Source organism: Moschus berezovskii, chromosome 7 (assembly GCF_049115385.1).
Source record: "Moschus berezovskii isolate FMDL1 chromosome 7, NW_MosBer_1.0, whole genome shotgun sequence".
Classification (NCBI taxonomy): Eukaryota; Metazoa; Chordata; class Mammalia; order Artiodactyla; family Moschidae; genus Moschus; species Moschus berezovskii.
Window position 1 is genome coordinate 82,282,656 of NC_142466.1, and position 16,807 is coordinate 82,299,462.

At 41.6% G+C, this 16,807-nt stretch overlaps 1 protein-coding gene across 1 annotated transcript in view; it reads right to left on the bottom strand.

Moving 5' to 3' along the window:
- Positions 1-15,006, bottom strand: part of SMU1 (SMU1 DNA replication regulator and spliceosomal factor) — a 30,264-nt gene extending 15,258 nt beyond the window's left edge. Inside the window, exons 1-4 of the mRNA XM_055427276.2 lie at positions 14,846-15,006; positions 11,588-11,798; positions 9,681-9,833; positions 8,478-8,588 (exon numbers count right to left, since the gene is read on the bottom strand). Coding sequence (XP_055283251.1) covers positions 8,478-8,588; positions 9,681-9,833; positions 11,588-11,798; positions 14,846-14,871 — 501 coding nt within the window. The 5' untranslated portion in view covers positions 14,872-15,006. The remainder of the gene's footprint in view (positions 1-8,477; positions 8,589-9,680; positions 9,834-11,587; positions 11,799-14,845) is intronic.
- Positions 15,007-16,807: the final 1,801 nt, after the last annotated feature.

Below are 16,807 nucleotides of genomic sequence, written 5' to 3' on the forward strand. Positions count from 1 at the left end.
TAAATACTGTTTTTTCTTTTCAAAATCCATATTTTGCTTATTTTTCATATTTTACTGTAATGACCAGAGGACTTGACTTATCTCCAATCAATGGGTACTCTCTGTACTTTTTAGTCTACAGCAGTTTCAAATCACTCCCATCTTTTAAAGGAAAAAACAAAAGCCCCTCTCTTGCCCTCTGCTCTTCAGCTACTATGGCCCTCTTCCTTCTACATCACCCTCATCTCCTTCTTTTAACTACCAAGCTTCATAAGTCACCTATACTTGCTGTCTTTACACCTCAGTTAATTTGCTTCTAACTTGCTATAACATAGCTTCTGTCCCCATCTTTCCACTGGAAGCACATCTCAGATATCCCTATGACCAAAACCAGACTCCTTTGTGACCCTAATCTTCTCCATGCTCTTGGATGTTCTCAACTACAATAATCACTCATCTGCTTGAAACTCCTATTGCTTTTTCTAACCCTATTTCTTCTTGGTTTCCCTTTTCATCTCTCTGGTTGTTCCCTTCTCTGTTTATCCCATGGACTTAAAGTGTTCCCTATGGCTTTCTTCTCAAATTTTTACTCTTCTTAGTCTACCAGCTTTTCCTAGGTAGTCATATTTTCATGGGCTTCCCTGGTAGCTCAGAGGTTAAAGCACCTGCCTGGAGATGGAAATGGCAACCCACTCCAGTATTCTTGCCTGGAGAATCCCATGGATGGAGGAGCCTGGTGGGCTACAATCTATGGAGTCACAAAGAGTCAGACACGACTGAGCAACTTCACTCACTCATATTTTCATATATGGCTTCAATTACCACTGCAATTTCCAAATCTACAACCATAGCCAAAACCTCAAAGTTGAAGTTCAGAGTCAAAAATCCCAGTACATACACTGGACATCTCCACTTGTATGTCCCATAGGAACTTCAAAATTAGTACATCCCAAACTGATGGTCTGCTTCATCCAGTCTCTAATTCCATCCTAACAAACTGGCCCTTCTTTTTATATTCTCCACCAAGTCAGTGAAGCCAGAATCCTAAAAGGGCAACCCAGAATGAAAGCCTCACTCACTCCTCATATCTAACCAATTAAATGCGGTGGACAACATGAGTTTATTTCCACTCTTTCTAGAAACCCCACTGAAGTGACAATAATAAAGGAATAAAAAAGGTACGTAACGCAAAAAGACACAGAGAATTAAAAAAGTAACAGCAGAAGAAAAATGTTAAATTTAAGAAGCTGCAAAGAGAATGGACCAGCTTGGAAACCAAGAACAAATAAAAATGAAACCTAAAAAATGAAACCTAATTACACAAGGTGGGGATGAAGAAGCCATAAGCAGTAAGCCAAACTACCCTGCAAATTCCAAAAAAGCTTAGGAATTGAAGGCACCACACACCCCCTCAAGGACAAGGCAGGGCATATGGCAATGATAAAATCTGAATAAAGAGCAGTTAGCATCCAGGACCTCTCTCAACCCTACGCATCAGGCGACTGCCTTGCCCAAGCCTCAAGAGAAGCTGCATGGTCGATTTTCCAGAAAAGCTGAGATCCTGGGCTATGGAAAAAGGCAGAGCTGAGGGACAGAAGTAAGAAGCTACACAAAAAACAGGGGGATTAAGTGCAGGCTTATATGCTGAACAGGGAGATTTCTCTAACCGCCACCCCCAGGCAGGAAACTAGAGTACTCTTTGGAACAATTGATCAGTCCAAGAGAATATATCTACAGACACATGAGGACCTTCACTCAATCAATCTTATCAATTCTCAAATTCCACCTTCCATCCCTCCCCACACAGTTTTCAGCTTTTCAGTGCTTCACTCTTAAATCTGAGGTAAGTTTTTTTTTTTAACAATGGCACCAAAACAAACAGGTAGAAAAAAAGGAACTCAAAGAAAGTAGGGACACAATAGGAAGGAAAACAGTTTTAAAACTTGAATAGAGACCCATTATATACCACAAAAAACCGTATTTAATATCTTCATCTTATAATGACCTATAATAGAAAAAAAATCTAAAAATAATATATATTCAGTTATATATGTATATACACATATATATAAATATATACAGAGAGAATGAAAAAGAGGAGGAAACAGGGAGGGCGGAAGGGAAGGAGAGAAAAAGAAAACAGCATCACTTTGCCATAACCTGAAAATAACACATCAATGTAAATCAACTATGCTTCGATTTAACACACCAACAACAATAAAAACAATTCAGGAAAAAAGTAACTTGCACTATCATCCTCGTTTCCCTATTTTAGGGGACTCAATTTCTATGTGTAAGAACTAGAAACTGACTGAATAATGAACCAACTAACTTACCCATTATCCCATCCCCACCCCCTCCTTTAGTTTATGCATAATTTCTCAACAAAAAGCTGAGCATGCCCTTGCTCCATATACAGTTTGGGAGCTAGGCATGAAATTTAGCCTACTATACTAATGGTGGACGAATATGAGGCACCAGATCAAATTATGCCACTCCCACCAGTGATAACTTTCTTTAAAATATCACCCTAAGGCTCTGATGCTGGGAGGGATTGGGGGCAGGAGGAGAAGAGGACGACAGAGAATGAGATGGCTGGATGGCATCACCAACTCGATGGACATGAGTTTGAGTGAACTCCGGGAGTTGGTGATGGACCGGGAGGCCTGGCGTGCTGTGATTCATAGTCGGACATGACTGAGCAACTGAACTAAACTGAAGACTCTGTTCCTGGCCTTCTTAACACATCCCCACCCATCAACAGAAAATTGGATTAAAGATTTACTGAGCATGGCCCTGCCCATCAGAACAAAACCCAGTTTCCCCCTCAGTCTCTCCCATCAGGAAGCTTCCATAAGCCTCTTATCCTTCTCCATCAGAGGGCAGACAGACTGAAAACCACAATCACAGAAAACTGACCAATCTGATCACATGGACCACAGGCTTGTCTAACTCAATGAAACTATGAGCCATGGCGTGTAGGGCCACCCAAGATGGACGGGTATGGTGGAGAGTTCTAACAAGAACTGAGAAGGGAATGGCAAACCACTTCAGTATTCTCACCTTGAGAACCCCATGAACAGTATGAAAAGGCAAAAAGATAGGACACTGAAAGATGAACTCCCCAGGTCGGTAGGTGCCCAATATGCTAGTGGAGATTAGTGGAGAAATAACTCCAGAAAGAATGAAGAGATGGAACTAAAGCAAAAACAACACCCAGTTGTGGATGTGACTGATAATGGAAGTAAAGTTCGATGCTGTAAAGAGCAATATTGCATAGGAACCTGGAATGTTAGGTCCATGAATCAAGACAAATAAGTGGTCAAACAGGAGATAGAAAGAGTGAACGTTGACATTTTAGGAATCAGCAAACTAAAGTGGACTGGAACGGGTGAATTTAACTCAGATGACTTTTATATCTACTACTCTGGGCAAGAATCCCTTAGAAGAAATGGAGCAGCCACCATAGTCAACAAAAGAGTCCGAAACGCAGTACTTGGATGCAATCTCAAAAATGACAGAATGATCTCTATTCATTTCCAAGGCAAACCATTCAGTATCACAGTAATCCAAATCTATGCTCCGACCAGTAATGCTGAAGAAGCTGAAGTTGAATGGTTCTATGAAGACCTATTAAGACTTTGTAGAACTAACACCCCAAAAAGATGTCCTTTTCATTATAGGGGGCTGGAATGTAAAAGTAGGAAGTCAAGAAATACCTGGAGTAACAGGCAAATTTGGCCTTGGAGTACAGAAGTAGGGCACAGGCTAATAGAGTTTTGCCAAGAGAACACACTGGTCATAGCAAACACACTCTTCCAACACACAAGAGAAGATTCTACACACGGACATCACCAGATGGTCAATACCGAAATCAGATTGATTATATTCTTTGCAACCAAAGATAGAGAAGCTCTATATAGTCAGCAAAACAAGACTGGGAGCTGACTGTGGCTCAGTTCATGAACTCCTTATTGCCAAATTCAGACTTACATTGAAGAAAATAAGGAAAACCACCAGACCATTCAGGTATGACCTAAATCAAATCCCTTACAATTATACAGTGGAAGTGACAAATAGATTCAAGGGATTAGATCTGATAGACAGAGTGCCTGAAGAACTATGGACAGAGGTTTGTGACATTATACAGGATGCAGAGATCAAGACCATCCCCAAGAAAAAGAAATGCAAAAAGGCAAAATGGTTGTCTGAGAAGGCCTTACAAATAGCTGTGAAAAGAAGAGAATTGAAAAGCAAAGGAGAAAAGGAAAGATATACCCATTTGAATGCAGAGTTCCAAAGAACAGCAAGGAGAGATAAGAAAGCCTTCCTCAGTGATCAATGCAAAGAAATAGAAGAAAACAACAGAATGGGAAAGACTAGAGATTTCTTCAAGAAAATTAGATACCAAGGGAACACTTCATGCAAAGATGGGCACAATTAAGGACAGAAATGGTATGCACCTAACAGAAGCAGAAGATATTAAGAAGAGGCCATAAGAGTACACAGAAGAACTATACAAAAAAGATCTTCATGACCCAGATAAACACGATGGTATGATCACTCACCTAGAGCCAGACATCCTGGAATGGGAAGTCAAGCGGGCCTTAGGAAACATCACTACTAACAAAGCTAATGGAGGTGACGTAATTCCAGTTGAGCTATTTCAAATCCTAAAAGTTGATGCTGTGAAAGTGTTGCACTCAATATGCCAGCAAATTTGGAAAACTCAGCAGTGGCCACAGGACTGGAAAAGGTCAGTTTTCATTCCAATCCCTAAGAAAGGCAATGCCAAAGAATGATCAAACTACCGCATAATTGCACTCATCTCACACACTAGTAAAGCAATGCTCAAAATTCTCCAAGCCAGGCTTCAGCAATACGTGAACCGTGAACTTCCCAGATGTTCAAGCTGGATTTAGAAAAGGCAGAGGAACCAAAGATCAAATTGCCAACATCCGCTGGGTCATCGAAAAGCTAGAGATGTCAGAAAAACATCTGCTACTGCTTTATTGACTATGCCAAAGCCTTTGACTGTGTGGATCACAACAAACTGTGGAAAATTCTGAAAGAGATGGGAATACCAGACCACCTGAGCTGCCTCTAGAGAAACCTGTATGCAGGTCAGGAAGCAACAGTTAGAACTGGACATGGAACAACAGACTGGTTCCAAATTGGAAAAGGAGTATGTCAAGGGTATATATTGTCACCCTGCTTGTTTTAACTTATATGCAGAGTATATCATAAGAAACGCTAGGTTAGATGAAGCACAAGCTTGAATCAAGATCACCAGGAGAAATATCAATAACCTCAGCTATGTAGATGACACCACCCTTATGGGAGAAAGTGAAGAACTAAAGAGCCTCTTGATGAAAGTGAAAGAGAAGCGTGAAAAAGTTGGCTTAAAACTCAACATTCAGAAAACTAAGATCATGGCATCTGGTCCCATCACTTCATGGCAAATATATGGGGAAACAATGGAAACAGTGACAGATTTTATTTTTGGGGGCTCCAAAATCACTGCAGATGGTGACTACAGCCATGAAATTAAAAGACATTTGCTCCTTGGAAAAAAAGTTATGATCAACCTAGACTGCACATTAAAAAGCAGAGTCATTACTCTGCCAACAAAGGTCCGTCTAGTCAAAGATATGGTTTGTCCAGTATTCACGTATGGATGTGAGGGTTGGACTACAGAGAAAGCTGAGTGCCAAAGAATTGATGCTTTTGAACTGTGGTGTTGAAGAAGACTCTTGAGAGTCCCTTGGACTGTAAGGAGATCCAACCAGTCCATCCTAAAGGAAATCAGTCCTGAATATTCATTGAAGGACTGATGCTGAAGCTGAAAAGCCAATACTTTGGCCACCTGATGCGAAGAACTGACATTTGAAAAAATTCTGATGCTGGGAAAGATTGAGGGCGGGAGGAGAAGGGGATGACAGAGGATGAGATGGTTGGATGACATCACCGACTCAATGGATATTGAGTTTGCATAAACTCCAGGAGTTGGTGATGGACAGGAAGGCCTGGTGTGCTGCAGACCATCGGGTTGCAAAGAGTCGGACACGACTGAGCGACTGAACTGAACTGAACACTCTCCCTTGGCAAACATCTGCAACCTGCCTATGTACTTACCATGCCTCACCTCTCTTAATCTCCTCTAAGTTTCTTAATTTATCCTAATAGTTGTTGGGCTTCCCTGGTGACTCAGACAATAAAGAATCTACGTGTAATATAAGAGACCTGGGTTTGATCCCTGGGTTGGGAAGATACCTTTGAGGAGGGCATGGCAAGCCACTCCAGTATTCTTGCCTGGAGAATCTCATGGACAGAGGAGTCTGGCAGGCTAGTCCATGGGGCCACAGAGAGTTGGACACAACTGAGCGACTAAGCACAATAGTCGTTACCTTCTATCATACCATAATTTGCTAAATGCTGTTTACTATTTAGTGTCCATCTTTGCTACAAGAATATAAGCTCCTCCAAGAAAGATATCATTTATTTCATGGATATATCACAAGTATCTAAACAATGCCTGGCACATATCAGGTGCTTAATACTTGTAGAATGAATGTACATGTGGCCTCTCCCACTATTATCTTCTGTAGAGATTCTGAATGTGACTACTTCTTGCTGCTGCTAAGTCGCTTCAGTCATGTCCGACTCTGTGCGACCCCATAGACAGCAGCCCACCAGGCTCCGCCATCTCTGGAATTCTCCAGACAAGAATACTGCAGTGGGTTGCCATTGCCTTCTCCGACTACCTCTTAACTACAGTAAAAAAAAAAAAGTTTTTTCTAAGACCTTAACATTAAAAATATTTCATATATACATTAAAAAAGATGCACAAATTCTATGAAACAAAACAATTCGTTAACATGCACATGTAAACTCTCGGTGGTAGGACTCTTATGACTTTTCTTGTATTTCAGAATAAACAATTAAAACCTTCAAAAAAAAAAAAGAGGTAAGAGACATTGCTTACACAAGCAAACTCTCAAAAATTTACCTCTGTGTACCCTTTCTTAGGAAGTTACCAGAAGTACTCCATTAAAACAAGGTTCTAAACTATGAGAAGGAAAACATGTTTCTGAAAAATATGACCCAGAACTCTCAGTATGAAGATGAAAGAACTCCCAGTACAATCACTGTGCTTAGAAAACCATGAGAACGAGACAGAAGGACCTCAAGGAAAATATCAGCAAGCAGGGGGAAAGGGAGAATTTTTACACTTATTGGAATGACACAGGATGAACAAGCAAAAGTTACACAGAAAACTAGGCAAAAGAAAGAAATTAAGCAATTACTGCAAAGAATCATCAAAATCACATAAGAAATAGTTATTTTTTGTCTATGAGCAATAGTGATGTAAAGATAATATAACCATTGCAATGATTTAACCAAAAACTGTCACATAACTATACTGAGAAAGAAGAATGTGTGCATGTTGTGGGAAACAGGTAAGAGAGAAATCATCTTCCACTGAAGTCAACAGTTAATGTTTAAAACTTTTTCTAAAAAAAATCAAAATATGACATTATAAGCATGATATTCAGTTACAAAGGTAAATGCCAAGAGTTAAAAATGGTTGTGTGAAGTAAGAAGGTGGAAAAGGGCAGATGGAACTATTTTCTCACTAAAAGCCCTGAGAAGTCAAAGTGTTAGTCACTTAGTCATATCTGACTCTTTGCGACCCCATGAACTGTGGCCCGCCATATTCTTTACCATCTGAGCCACCAAGGAAGCTCTAAAAGCCCTGAGGTACTACTTCCATTATACACACCTATCACTTCAATAAAAAGTAAATTAAGAAATAAAGCAGCTTACTTTTGAATTTCAGAAACACTGTAAGCCTCTAACAGTAGCTTTTTGGCCCCTTTCAAAATGCAAATTTAGTGTAAACAAGATATTTACATCTCTATTAATGACTTGTAACTCTATTTATGTAACATCTATCACTCTAGATAGCTTTATAAATAATAATGACAATGCTAACACTACTACTACTGCTTAAAAAAATAAAAAAGAACCACCACTGGCAGCTACCATTTGAGTATTTAACAAGGTGCCAATCAATATACAATTGCTTTAAGTACATTTTATCTCACTTAATCCGTAGTACAACACCATGATGAGTAAATGGGATCAAAAGTTAAGCAATGTGTCCAATACCGCATAGCCGCTAAGTGAGAGAGCTCAGATTCTAACTATGGCAAATATCTGTTCCAGTGTTCTGACACGATGATCAACAATGTCAAGATAGGACAATAAATTTAATTGTTACTCTAAATCTGTCTCCAGAGTGTATGCCCTTAACCACTAATCTGCACTACCACTCCCAGGAAAGATGAATGTGGCACGGCACAGCTGTCGGTACAAGCAGTTCTAAAGGTAGTTCCCAGTTCTTAGGTTAATTTCTTTAGCTCATACATGGAGTTTATACACAAGAAACATTACCAGGAGTTCACAGGAATTTCAGTTCCAAAGACTTTAATTACCTGACCCAGCAATGCCATGAGACGAGATGGAGGCACCACGCTGACTTCCCCAGCTAAGGCCTGGGCAATGGCTGCTCTTCTTTTCTCTTTGCTACTGCCATCAGGGTATGCCTGAAAAAGAAGTGGTGCATAGCATCATTTCCAAGAAATGGAAAAAGATATAAATGTGCTTGTTTTTAAAAAATAACAACAGTAATGATGCAGAGACATTCAAAAAGCAAAAGATAAAAAGAAACTACCCAGTTAAACAGAGTATTAATCAAATCACTTAGTTTTTTTAAAATGACGTCTCAATTCTACCCATTTGCATTTCAAAAGTATGAGCTGCGACAGAAGTGAAGTCAGCCAATCCACAGTTATTTCTGAAAAGAGCCTCATAATAATAAATAATAAATATATCAAAGAGTTTCATAATAATAAATACGTCAATAATAATAAACTATGTAAAGGCCAGAGTTGTTTTTTGTTTTTTAAAAATCTGCAAAGCCAAGGATTCTTTTATATTCTTTAGTAATTTCTTTCAGTCAAATGACTCCTAGCCCAGAAGTTCTTTAACAACTCTAACTTAAATTCTGTCCTGGCAATCTAAACTCCTTCCTTTATCCTCATGGTTTCCTTGAGTTTACTCTAACTTCCCGTTACTCAGCGCCTATTAAATTCTTCTTCCTCCTAGTTAGACAAGCTTCTGGTAAAAGCCTGGCTGAGAAAGAATGAAACTATATCTAAGGGTTTTGAAGAATAAAAGAGTATCAGTCATAACGCTCTACCAGGAGCATAAGCAGCTGAGAAGCAGAAACATAAGCTTTTAAGAAATAAAAGAACTGAAAGGAAACTGCAGTTGTTAAGAGTTAAGGACACAAATGCACAGTGAACACACCAACAGCAAAGCAGAGCTTCTGGGCAGGTATTTAGGCTAATAATGGAAATAACACCAGAATAAACTTTCTGCTTCTTTACTAAGGAACACATAATCCTATATGACAGGCTGTGTGCAGAAGAGAAGGCCCTCAAGTACTCAGAAAATTGAACAAGACTACCCTCTTTAACATATGCAAATTTCAACCAATGTAAATAAACAAAAAAGTATCATTGTAAAAATTAAATCAAAATTACAAAAAGTATCCAATAACATGGTTTAAAAAAAGGTCACATTGTTGCACGTTTTCAAAGTTAACAGCAGTTTCTTTTCATTATCAGTCTTACCTCTCGAGGATCAAAATAAGACCTGGCCAAGAGGTTTTCCAGATGAATATACCGCTCTGGCTGTGTTTGTTTTAACATGATCATGGGGTCAGTCTGTCTCAGAAGAGATCTGGCGGCACCCAATTCTCGGAGCTCTATCAATTCCAAAACAACCTGTAAAATTGAAAGAAAGTGGCGGTTTCAATGCATTCTCTTAGCTCGTTTTCTTTTTCAGTACAATTTCTGACACGGAAATGGTCTGCCAAAGTGATTTCCAAATTACAAACCAGGAAATGCCCCTTTCCCTTTCCACAGGCAATTTCAGCAGACAACTAAAGTAGTTATACAATAATAACTTCCATCCTTCCTTTTTATCTACCAGTCTCCCCTCTTTTCTTATTCCAAATGTAAGATGCTAAAGAAAACTAAAGATGGAAAGATATCCATGGGCTCCAGAGAAACTGTCCTTCAGTTACCAAAATTTTCTTTAGGGAATTACTAAACCTGTATGGATTGTAAAGAAACAAACCCATTTCCCTATTTTTACTTCAATCACAGCACATTCTTATTTCCAGAAAGTCTACTAGGCTCTGTTTTACAGTTAAGCAATTTTATGATCTATGCATTGGTTTCCTGGCACAGAGCTTCTAAAAACCTTGGAATCTCCCCACTGATAAATACCCTTGTTATTCATGAGCCCTCTGCATCACACCTAGTTAGCACTACGGAGATGCCCTACCAGGATAGGGGCTGGTTACCACTAGGACCAACCACATGATTTGAGGGTTGTTGATGCTTTGAACCAGCCCAACTCCAAAGAGAGTCAAAGAACTGGAGGTTGAATGGAAAATTATGGAGCTTCCTGGTTGATGAATACTTCAATGCCAGGAGACAGACTAACCCTAACTCCAAGGGGAGAAGGCACTAGAAACTCTGGTTCAGTACCCTCCCAAACCTTACCCTATATGTCTGTTTGGCTGGTACTGATCTCTTCCCTTGATAATAAAACTGCCATCATCACTATGTCACTTTTCTGAGTTCTGCATCATTCTACTGAAATATCAATTCTGAGTGGGTCATGCTGCTGCTGCTGCTGCTAAGTCACTTCAGTCGTGTCCGACTCTGTGTGACCCCATAGACGGAAGCCCACAAGGCTCCCCCGTCCCTGGGATTCTCCAGGCAAGAACACTGGAGTGGGTTGCCTTTTCCTTCTCCAATATGTGAAAGTGAAAAGTGAAAGTGAAGTCGCTCAGTCGTGTCCGACCCTTAGCGACCCCACGGACTGCAGCCTACCAGGCTCCTCCATCCATGGTATTTTCTAGGCAATAGTACTGGAGTGGCTTGTAAATTTGTGGCCAGTTGGTCAGAAGTGTGGGTGGCCCAAGATATCAAAGTATTGCTGGTGTGTGAAATAAAGATAGTCCTATAGAGGACTGAGCCCTTAACTGTAGGGTCTACACCAAGTTAGTGATTAGTTAGTGGTGGTTAGTGTCAGAACTAAACTTCAATACACTATTTGGTGTACAAATGGCTGAAGTTAGAATAGATCATTTAATGGTTACTTGAGAATATAAATTTGGGGAAATCTTGGCTTTTCCAAGAAGAGAGATAAAAATACGGAGTAGTGGGGACTTTCCTGTTGGTCCAGTGGCTGAGATTCCATGCTCCCAATGCAGGGGGCCCTGGTTCAATCCCTGGTCAGGGAACTAGATCCCACATGCTGCAACTAAGACTCAGTGCAGCCAAATAAATAAATAATAAATAAAATAAATATTAAAAAAAAACACAGAGTAGCACTCAAGCTTCGAAAGTAAATTTTAAGGGCTGTGACAGCCCAAAACACTTGCAGAAATGCTTATGGATGCTCTCTGGTCAGGGAGGCCCACAATAAACCCAGGTCCAGGAATCAGCATCATTCCCACTCTTACCTGTTCATAGAGGTCAATGAGGGTTTTGTCTGGCAATTTCAGAGACTGTATAGCCTGTAAAACAGTATCCCAATGGCCACTATTAATGTCAGCCACAAAACTCTCAATGCTATCCACTGTATTCAGAGACACAGTCGTCTCTTCCTGCAAGGTGGCTAGCGCCCGATGTAGACTGTTCTCCTTGAGGTACTGCATAATGAGCCGGATCACACTGAAAGAAGCAAGCACATCATTCAGCTCAGGGACCTCACTCACCAAAGATGCCACAAAACCAGGCCCAGTTTATTTTTCTCTGTAGCCATCCTCCTTTCACTATCTGCTTTCCATTTATCACATGAATAAAACCTTCCCTCCCCCACCCCCCACACCATAGATTCCTGGGGATCATCCAGTTCCTACTTTGAACTCGTCAGTAGAACTGGGGTTCAGCGAGGGGAAATAACTTGTCCCATGTCTCACAGTCAGTTAGAAAATAAGATAGTACCAAGAAGACTCTCATACTTGCAAGGTCAGAGATCTTTTTATTATGCCAAGTTTCTTGTTACTTCCACTGTTGCACAGTTCAGGAAAATATTTTAAACCTAGTCTACTCACTGACACAGAATACTCTAAATGGATGGTTTGGTCCATTTTTAAATGACAGCAAAAAAATATTAATTGAGACCTTTTTAACAGGGATTTGTTGAACACAAATAAGTAAAGCTATATTAGATGTAAATTCAAAACAAAGCTATGTGTCCTCACAAAAATAACACCTACCCACTGCCATTATTACCAAAATTTCAGGACAAGTGAAATAAAAACATGTGAATACACTTTCCCAAGGGAAAGAGGACCCAGACAATCTCCAAATATTGAGAGAACAAGCAACAATTTCCAGCATGTGACAGAAAACTTACAAGTTAAATATATAAACAATTAAAACTTCTTGATCTTTGGCTTAGTATTAAGGAGTCTGGTGAATAATTTTTCATACAGACAGTAAAAGTTCATGTACATTGCTGTACTACACTGTTCTTCTCTTGCCTTAGAAGTACACATATGGCTAATGCATATTTCTCCTGGACATCACGAGTATCAGGGGTCACACTGTCCAGATTGGAAGAGATTTCAAATTGGAATTTAGTCTATTCTCTTTCCCGGGAGAGAAATAATCAAAAAACAATGACCAATGTTTATTGACCAGTGTTCACAACATATCAGGTACTGTTCTAAGCACTTTGGACTCAGTTACTCCTCAAAACAACCCTATGAGGATGGCATTTACTCTTATGTCCATGATACAGATGAGGATTTGGCCAGGAAACAGAGCTAAGTGGAAAAAGGAAGATTCAAACTGGCAGTGTGGCATGTGAGCATATTTTGCTGTTGTTCAGTCACTCAGTCGTGTCTGACTCTTTGCGAACCCATGGACTGCAGCATGCCAGGCTTCCCTGTCTTTCACCTTCTCCTGGAGCTTGCTCAAACTCATGCCCATTAAGTCAGTGATGCCATCCAACCACCTTGTCCTCTCTCATCCCTTTCACCTCCTGCCTTCAATCCTTCTCAGCACCAGGGTCTTTTCTAACAAGTAGGCTCTTCGTAAAGGTGGCCAAAGTATTGGAGCTTCAGCATCAGTCCTTCCAATTGCCCAGATAGGAAAGCAAACCCCCTCTTCTTAAAAATAGTTCTTGCAGAACAGAACTGAATACTGCTACTCACAGTAGTCTTTTCTTTCATGGGCCCGTTAAGAGACCCCAGCTTGGACTCCTGCTGTTCCAGAGCCACTGTTTCCCACAGCACACTTCCATTTACACTCCCCAAATGAGACACCATGCTTGCAAAGAACTCGCTAGAGCCAACATCAAATTCACTTTCTTCTTTGTGTAATACATAAGAGTTAAAAGTTTTGGAGGTAGATTGGGATTTGAATTAGAGCTCTGCACTTACTGTGACTTTGGACAAGTCAGTTAACATCTGTTTGCCTATTTCCTCATCTGTTAAGAAAAATACCTACTCTGTAGGGTATACAGATCAGTCTGTATGGCTGATCAAAGAGAAGATGACACTGCTTACAGTGTGACTAGCAAAGAAAATAATAAACACAGCACTTATTGATAATAAAAAGCATGCAGCAGCTCAGGGCTGGGAGAATGATCTGTTCTCACTTTTGATTCAGAGTCTGAAGCATGGAATCCTTTCGAACTCCTGCCAACTCCTAGTTGTCTTCATCGCCAGCACTCTCCATCACCCTTCGTTTTACTTTTCTCCACAACACTTACCACGATCTGTAAGCCTATTTTACTTACTATTTTTGTCTGCTGTTTTCCTTCCTCTTTCTATAAGGGCAAGGACTTTGGTCTGCTTCATTCACTACCATATTCCCAGGGTCTAGAGCAGGTACACAGCAGACTTCAATATTTTCTGAATGAATAAATCTCCCTCCTCCTATGGCAGATCTTGAGGACAAGTCCTCTCCCTTACACTCATGACGCAAATGTTAAGTCTGCCGATTTAATTATTAAGCGTTGGCAAGAGCAAGTAAAGGATGGAGTCCTGGAGAAGTTCACTGAAGACTTTCTTCAGTCACTCATTAGTACCCCTCTCCCCCAAATCTGTCATTCTCCTGGCCCAATTTCCACATTCTGTCCCTCCCTTGTGGCTACACAAAGCTCACGGGCCAACCAAAATTCAGCGCCACACGGAACCTGATAAAACAGCTAGTCATTCTTTCATTCCAAAGACAATTATTGAGCCTCTACGATGTACTAGGAACTGAGACTGTGATGAAAAGCAGCCCCTAGGCGCCGACATAGGCTAGAAGGGTGGGCAAACGGTGACAATACCGGATTAAGAGCTAGGCAGAAGAAACCAGAGGGCCGGTTAAGCAAGGGGAGGAAACAAACCACCGTGCTCAATGGGGACAGGAAGAGAGGGAAGGCTAAGAGTGCTGCCCCCTTGTGCAGATGAGACCGGAGTCCTGAGTGGATGGCTCTGCTCAGTCTCAGGGCACATCAGCAGTCGGCGAGGGCTAGAACTCAGGTTTTGCAGGCACGTCCTACCCCTAGCCCGGCGCCGCCTTCCACCGGGCTTTGGGTTTTCCGTTCTCTACTTTCTTGTGGGCCCGCCCCTGAAGCAGTCAGATCCCAGAAGCTTCTTTGTGGGAAAGTAAATACCCCTCCACTCCCCAATCTCTTGGACGCCTCCCTCGAGCAGCTTCCACCCCTCAACTCATCGACTCCCGGCCACTTCGCGAACATCCGACACCACGAGACTCACTCTGAGGACTCGATTTCGATCGACATAGCGTTGTCTTTCCGGGAGCAGGCTCCACTCCACTCTCAGGCCCAGTCGCGCAACGCACCAACGACACCTCCGGCGACCAACGTACGTCACTTCCGCTCAGCGTCGACGCCCGCTCTGGAGGCGGTGTGTACGGAAGAGGAGCGAGGACTACGTGTGGGGCGGGGCAGTGAGGGGCGGGGCTTGCAGGCGTGGCTGTGCGGGGCGGAGCTTCGAGGGCCTTTCAGAAGTCTGAACCTAAGCGCTTGGTCCAGAGAATTCTCCATTCTCCCTAAAGAAAGAGTGCTCTTAAAGGATGGGTTTTTAAATGTTGCCTTTTAAATTTTTAGTTAGTTTAGATTTAAAGATAGGGCTTACAGACATAGAGAACAGACTTGTGGACACAGTGGGGGACGGAGAGGGTGGGATGAATTGAGAGTACAAGAGAATCATATATATTATCATAAACAAAATAGATGGTTAGTGGGAATTTGCTGTAGGACTCAGGGAGCTCAACCCAGTGCTCTGTGACAGCCTAGATGGGTGGGACGGGGTGGGAAGTCGGAGGGAGATTCAAGAGGGAGGGGACATATGTATCAGTTCAGTTCAGTTCAGTTGCTCAGTCATATCCGACTCTTTACAACCCCATGGACTGCTGCACGCCAGGCTTCCTTGTCCATTACCAATTCCCAGAGCTTGCTCAAACTCATGTCCATCGAGTCGGTGATGCCATCCAACCATCTCATCCTCTGTCGTCCCCTTCTTCTCTGCCTTCAATCTTTCCCAGCATCAAGGTCTTCTACAGTGAGTCAGCTCTTCGCAACAGGTGGCCAAAGTATTGGAGCTTCAGCCTCAGCATCAGTCCTTCCAATGAATATTAAGGACTGATTTCCTCTAGGATTGACTGGTTTGATCTCCTTGCAGTCCAAGGGACTCTCAAGAGTCTTCTCCAACACCACAGTTCAAAAGCATCAATTCTTCAGCACTCAGCTTTCTTTATGGTACAACTCTCACATCTGTACATGACTACTGGAAAAACCATAGTCTTGACTAGACGGACCTTTGTCAGCAAAGTAATGTCTCTGCTTGTTAATATGCTGTCTGCTGCTGCTGCTGCTGCTAAGTCGCTTCAGTCATGTCTGACTCTGTGCGACCCCATAGATGGCAGCCCACTAGGCTCCCCCATCCCTGGGATTCTCCAGGCAAGAACACTGGAGTGGGTTGCCATTTCCTTCTCCAATGTGTGAAAGTGAAAAGTGAAGTCACTCAGTCATGCCTGACTCTTAGTGACCCCATGGACTGCAGCCTACCAGGCTCCTCCGTCCATGGGATTTTCTAGGCAAGAGTACTGGAGTGGCTTGCCATTGCCTTCTCCGAATATGCTGTCTAGATTTGTAATAGCTTTTCTTCCAAGGAGCAAGCATCTTTCAATTTCATGGCTGCAATCAGCATCTGCAGTGATTTTGGAGGCCCCCAAAATAAAGTCTGTCACTGTTTCCACTGTTTCCCCATATATTTGCCATGAAGTGATGGAACTTGATGCCATGATCTTTGTTTTCTGAATGTTGAGTTTTAAGCCAGCTTTTTCACTCTCCTCTTTCACTTTCATCAAGAGGCTCTTTAGTTCTTCGCTTTCTGCCATAAGGGTGGTGTCATCTACATATCTAAGGTTATTGATATTTCTCCCAGCAATCTTGATTTCAGCTTGTGCTTCATCCAGCCCAGTGTTTCTCATGATATACTCTGCATATAAGTTAAAATAAGCAGGGTGACAATATACAGCCTTGACACACTCCTTTTCCTGTTTGGAACCAGTCTGTTGTTCCATGTCCAGTTCTAACTGTTGCTTCCTGACTTGCATACAAGTTTCTCAAGAGGCAGGTCAGGTGGTCTGGTATTTCCATATCTTTCAGAATTTTTCAGTTTGTTGTGATCCACACAGTCAAAGGCTTTGGCATG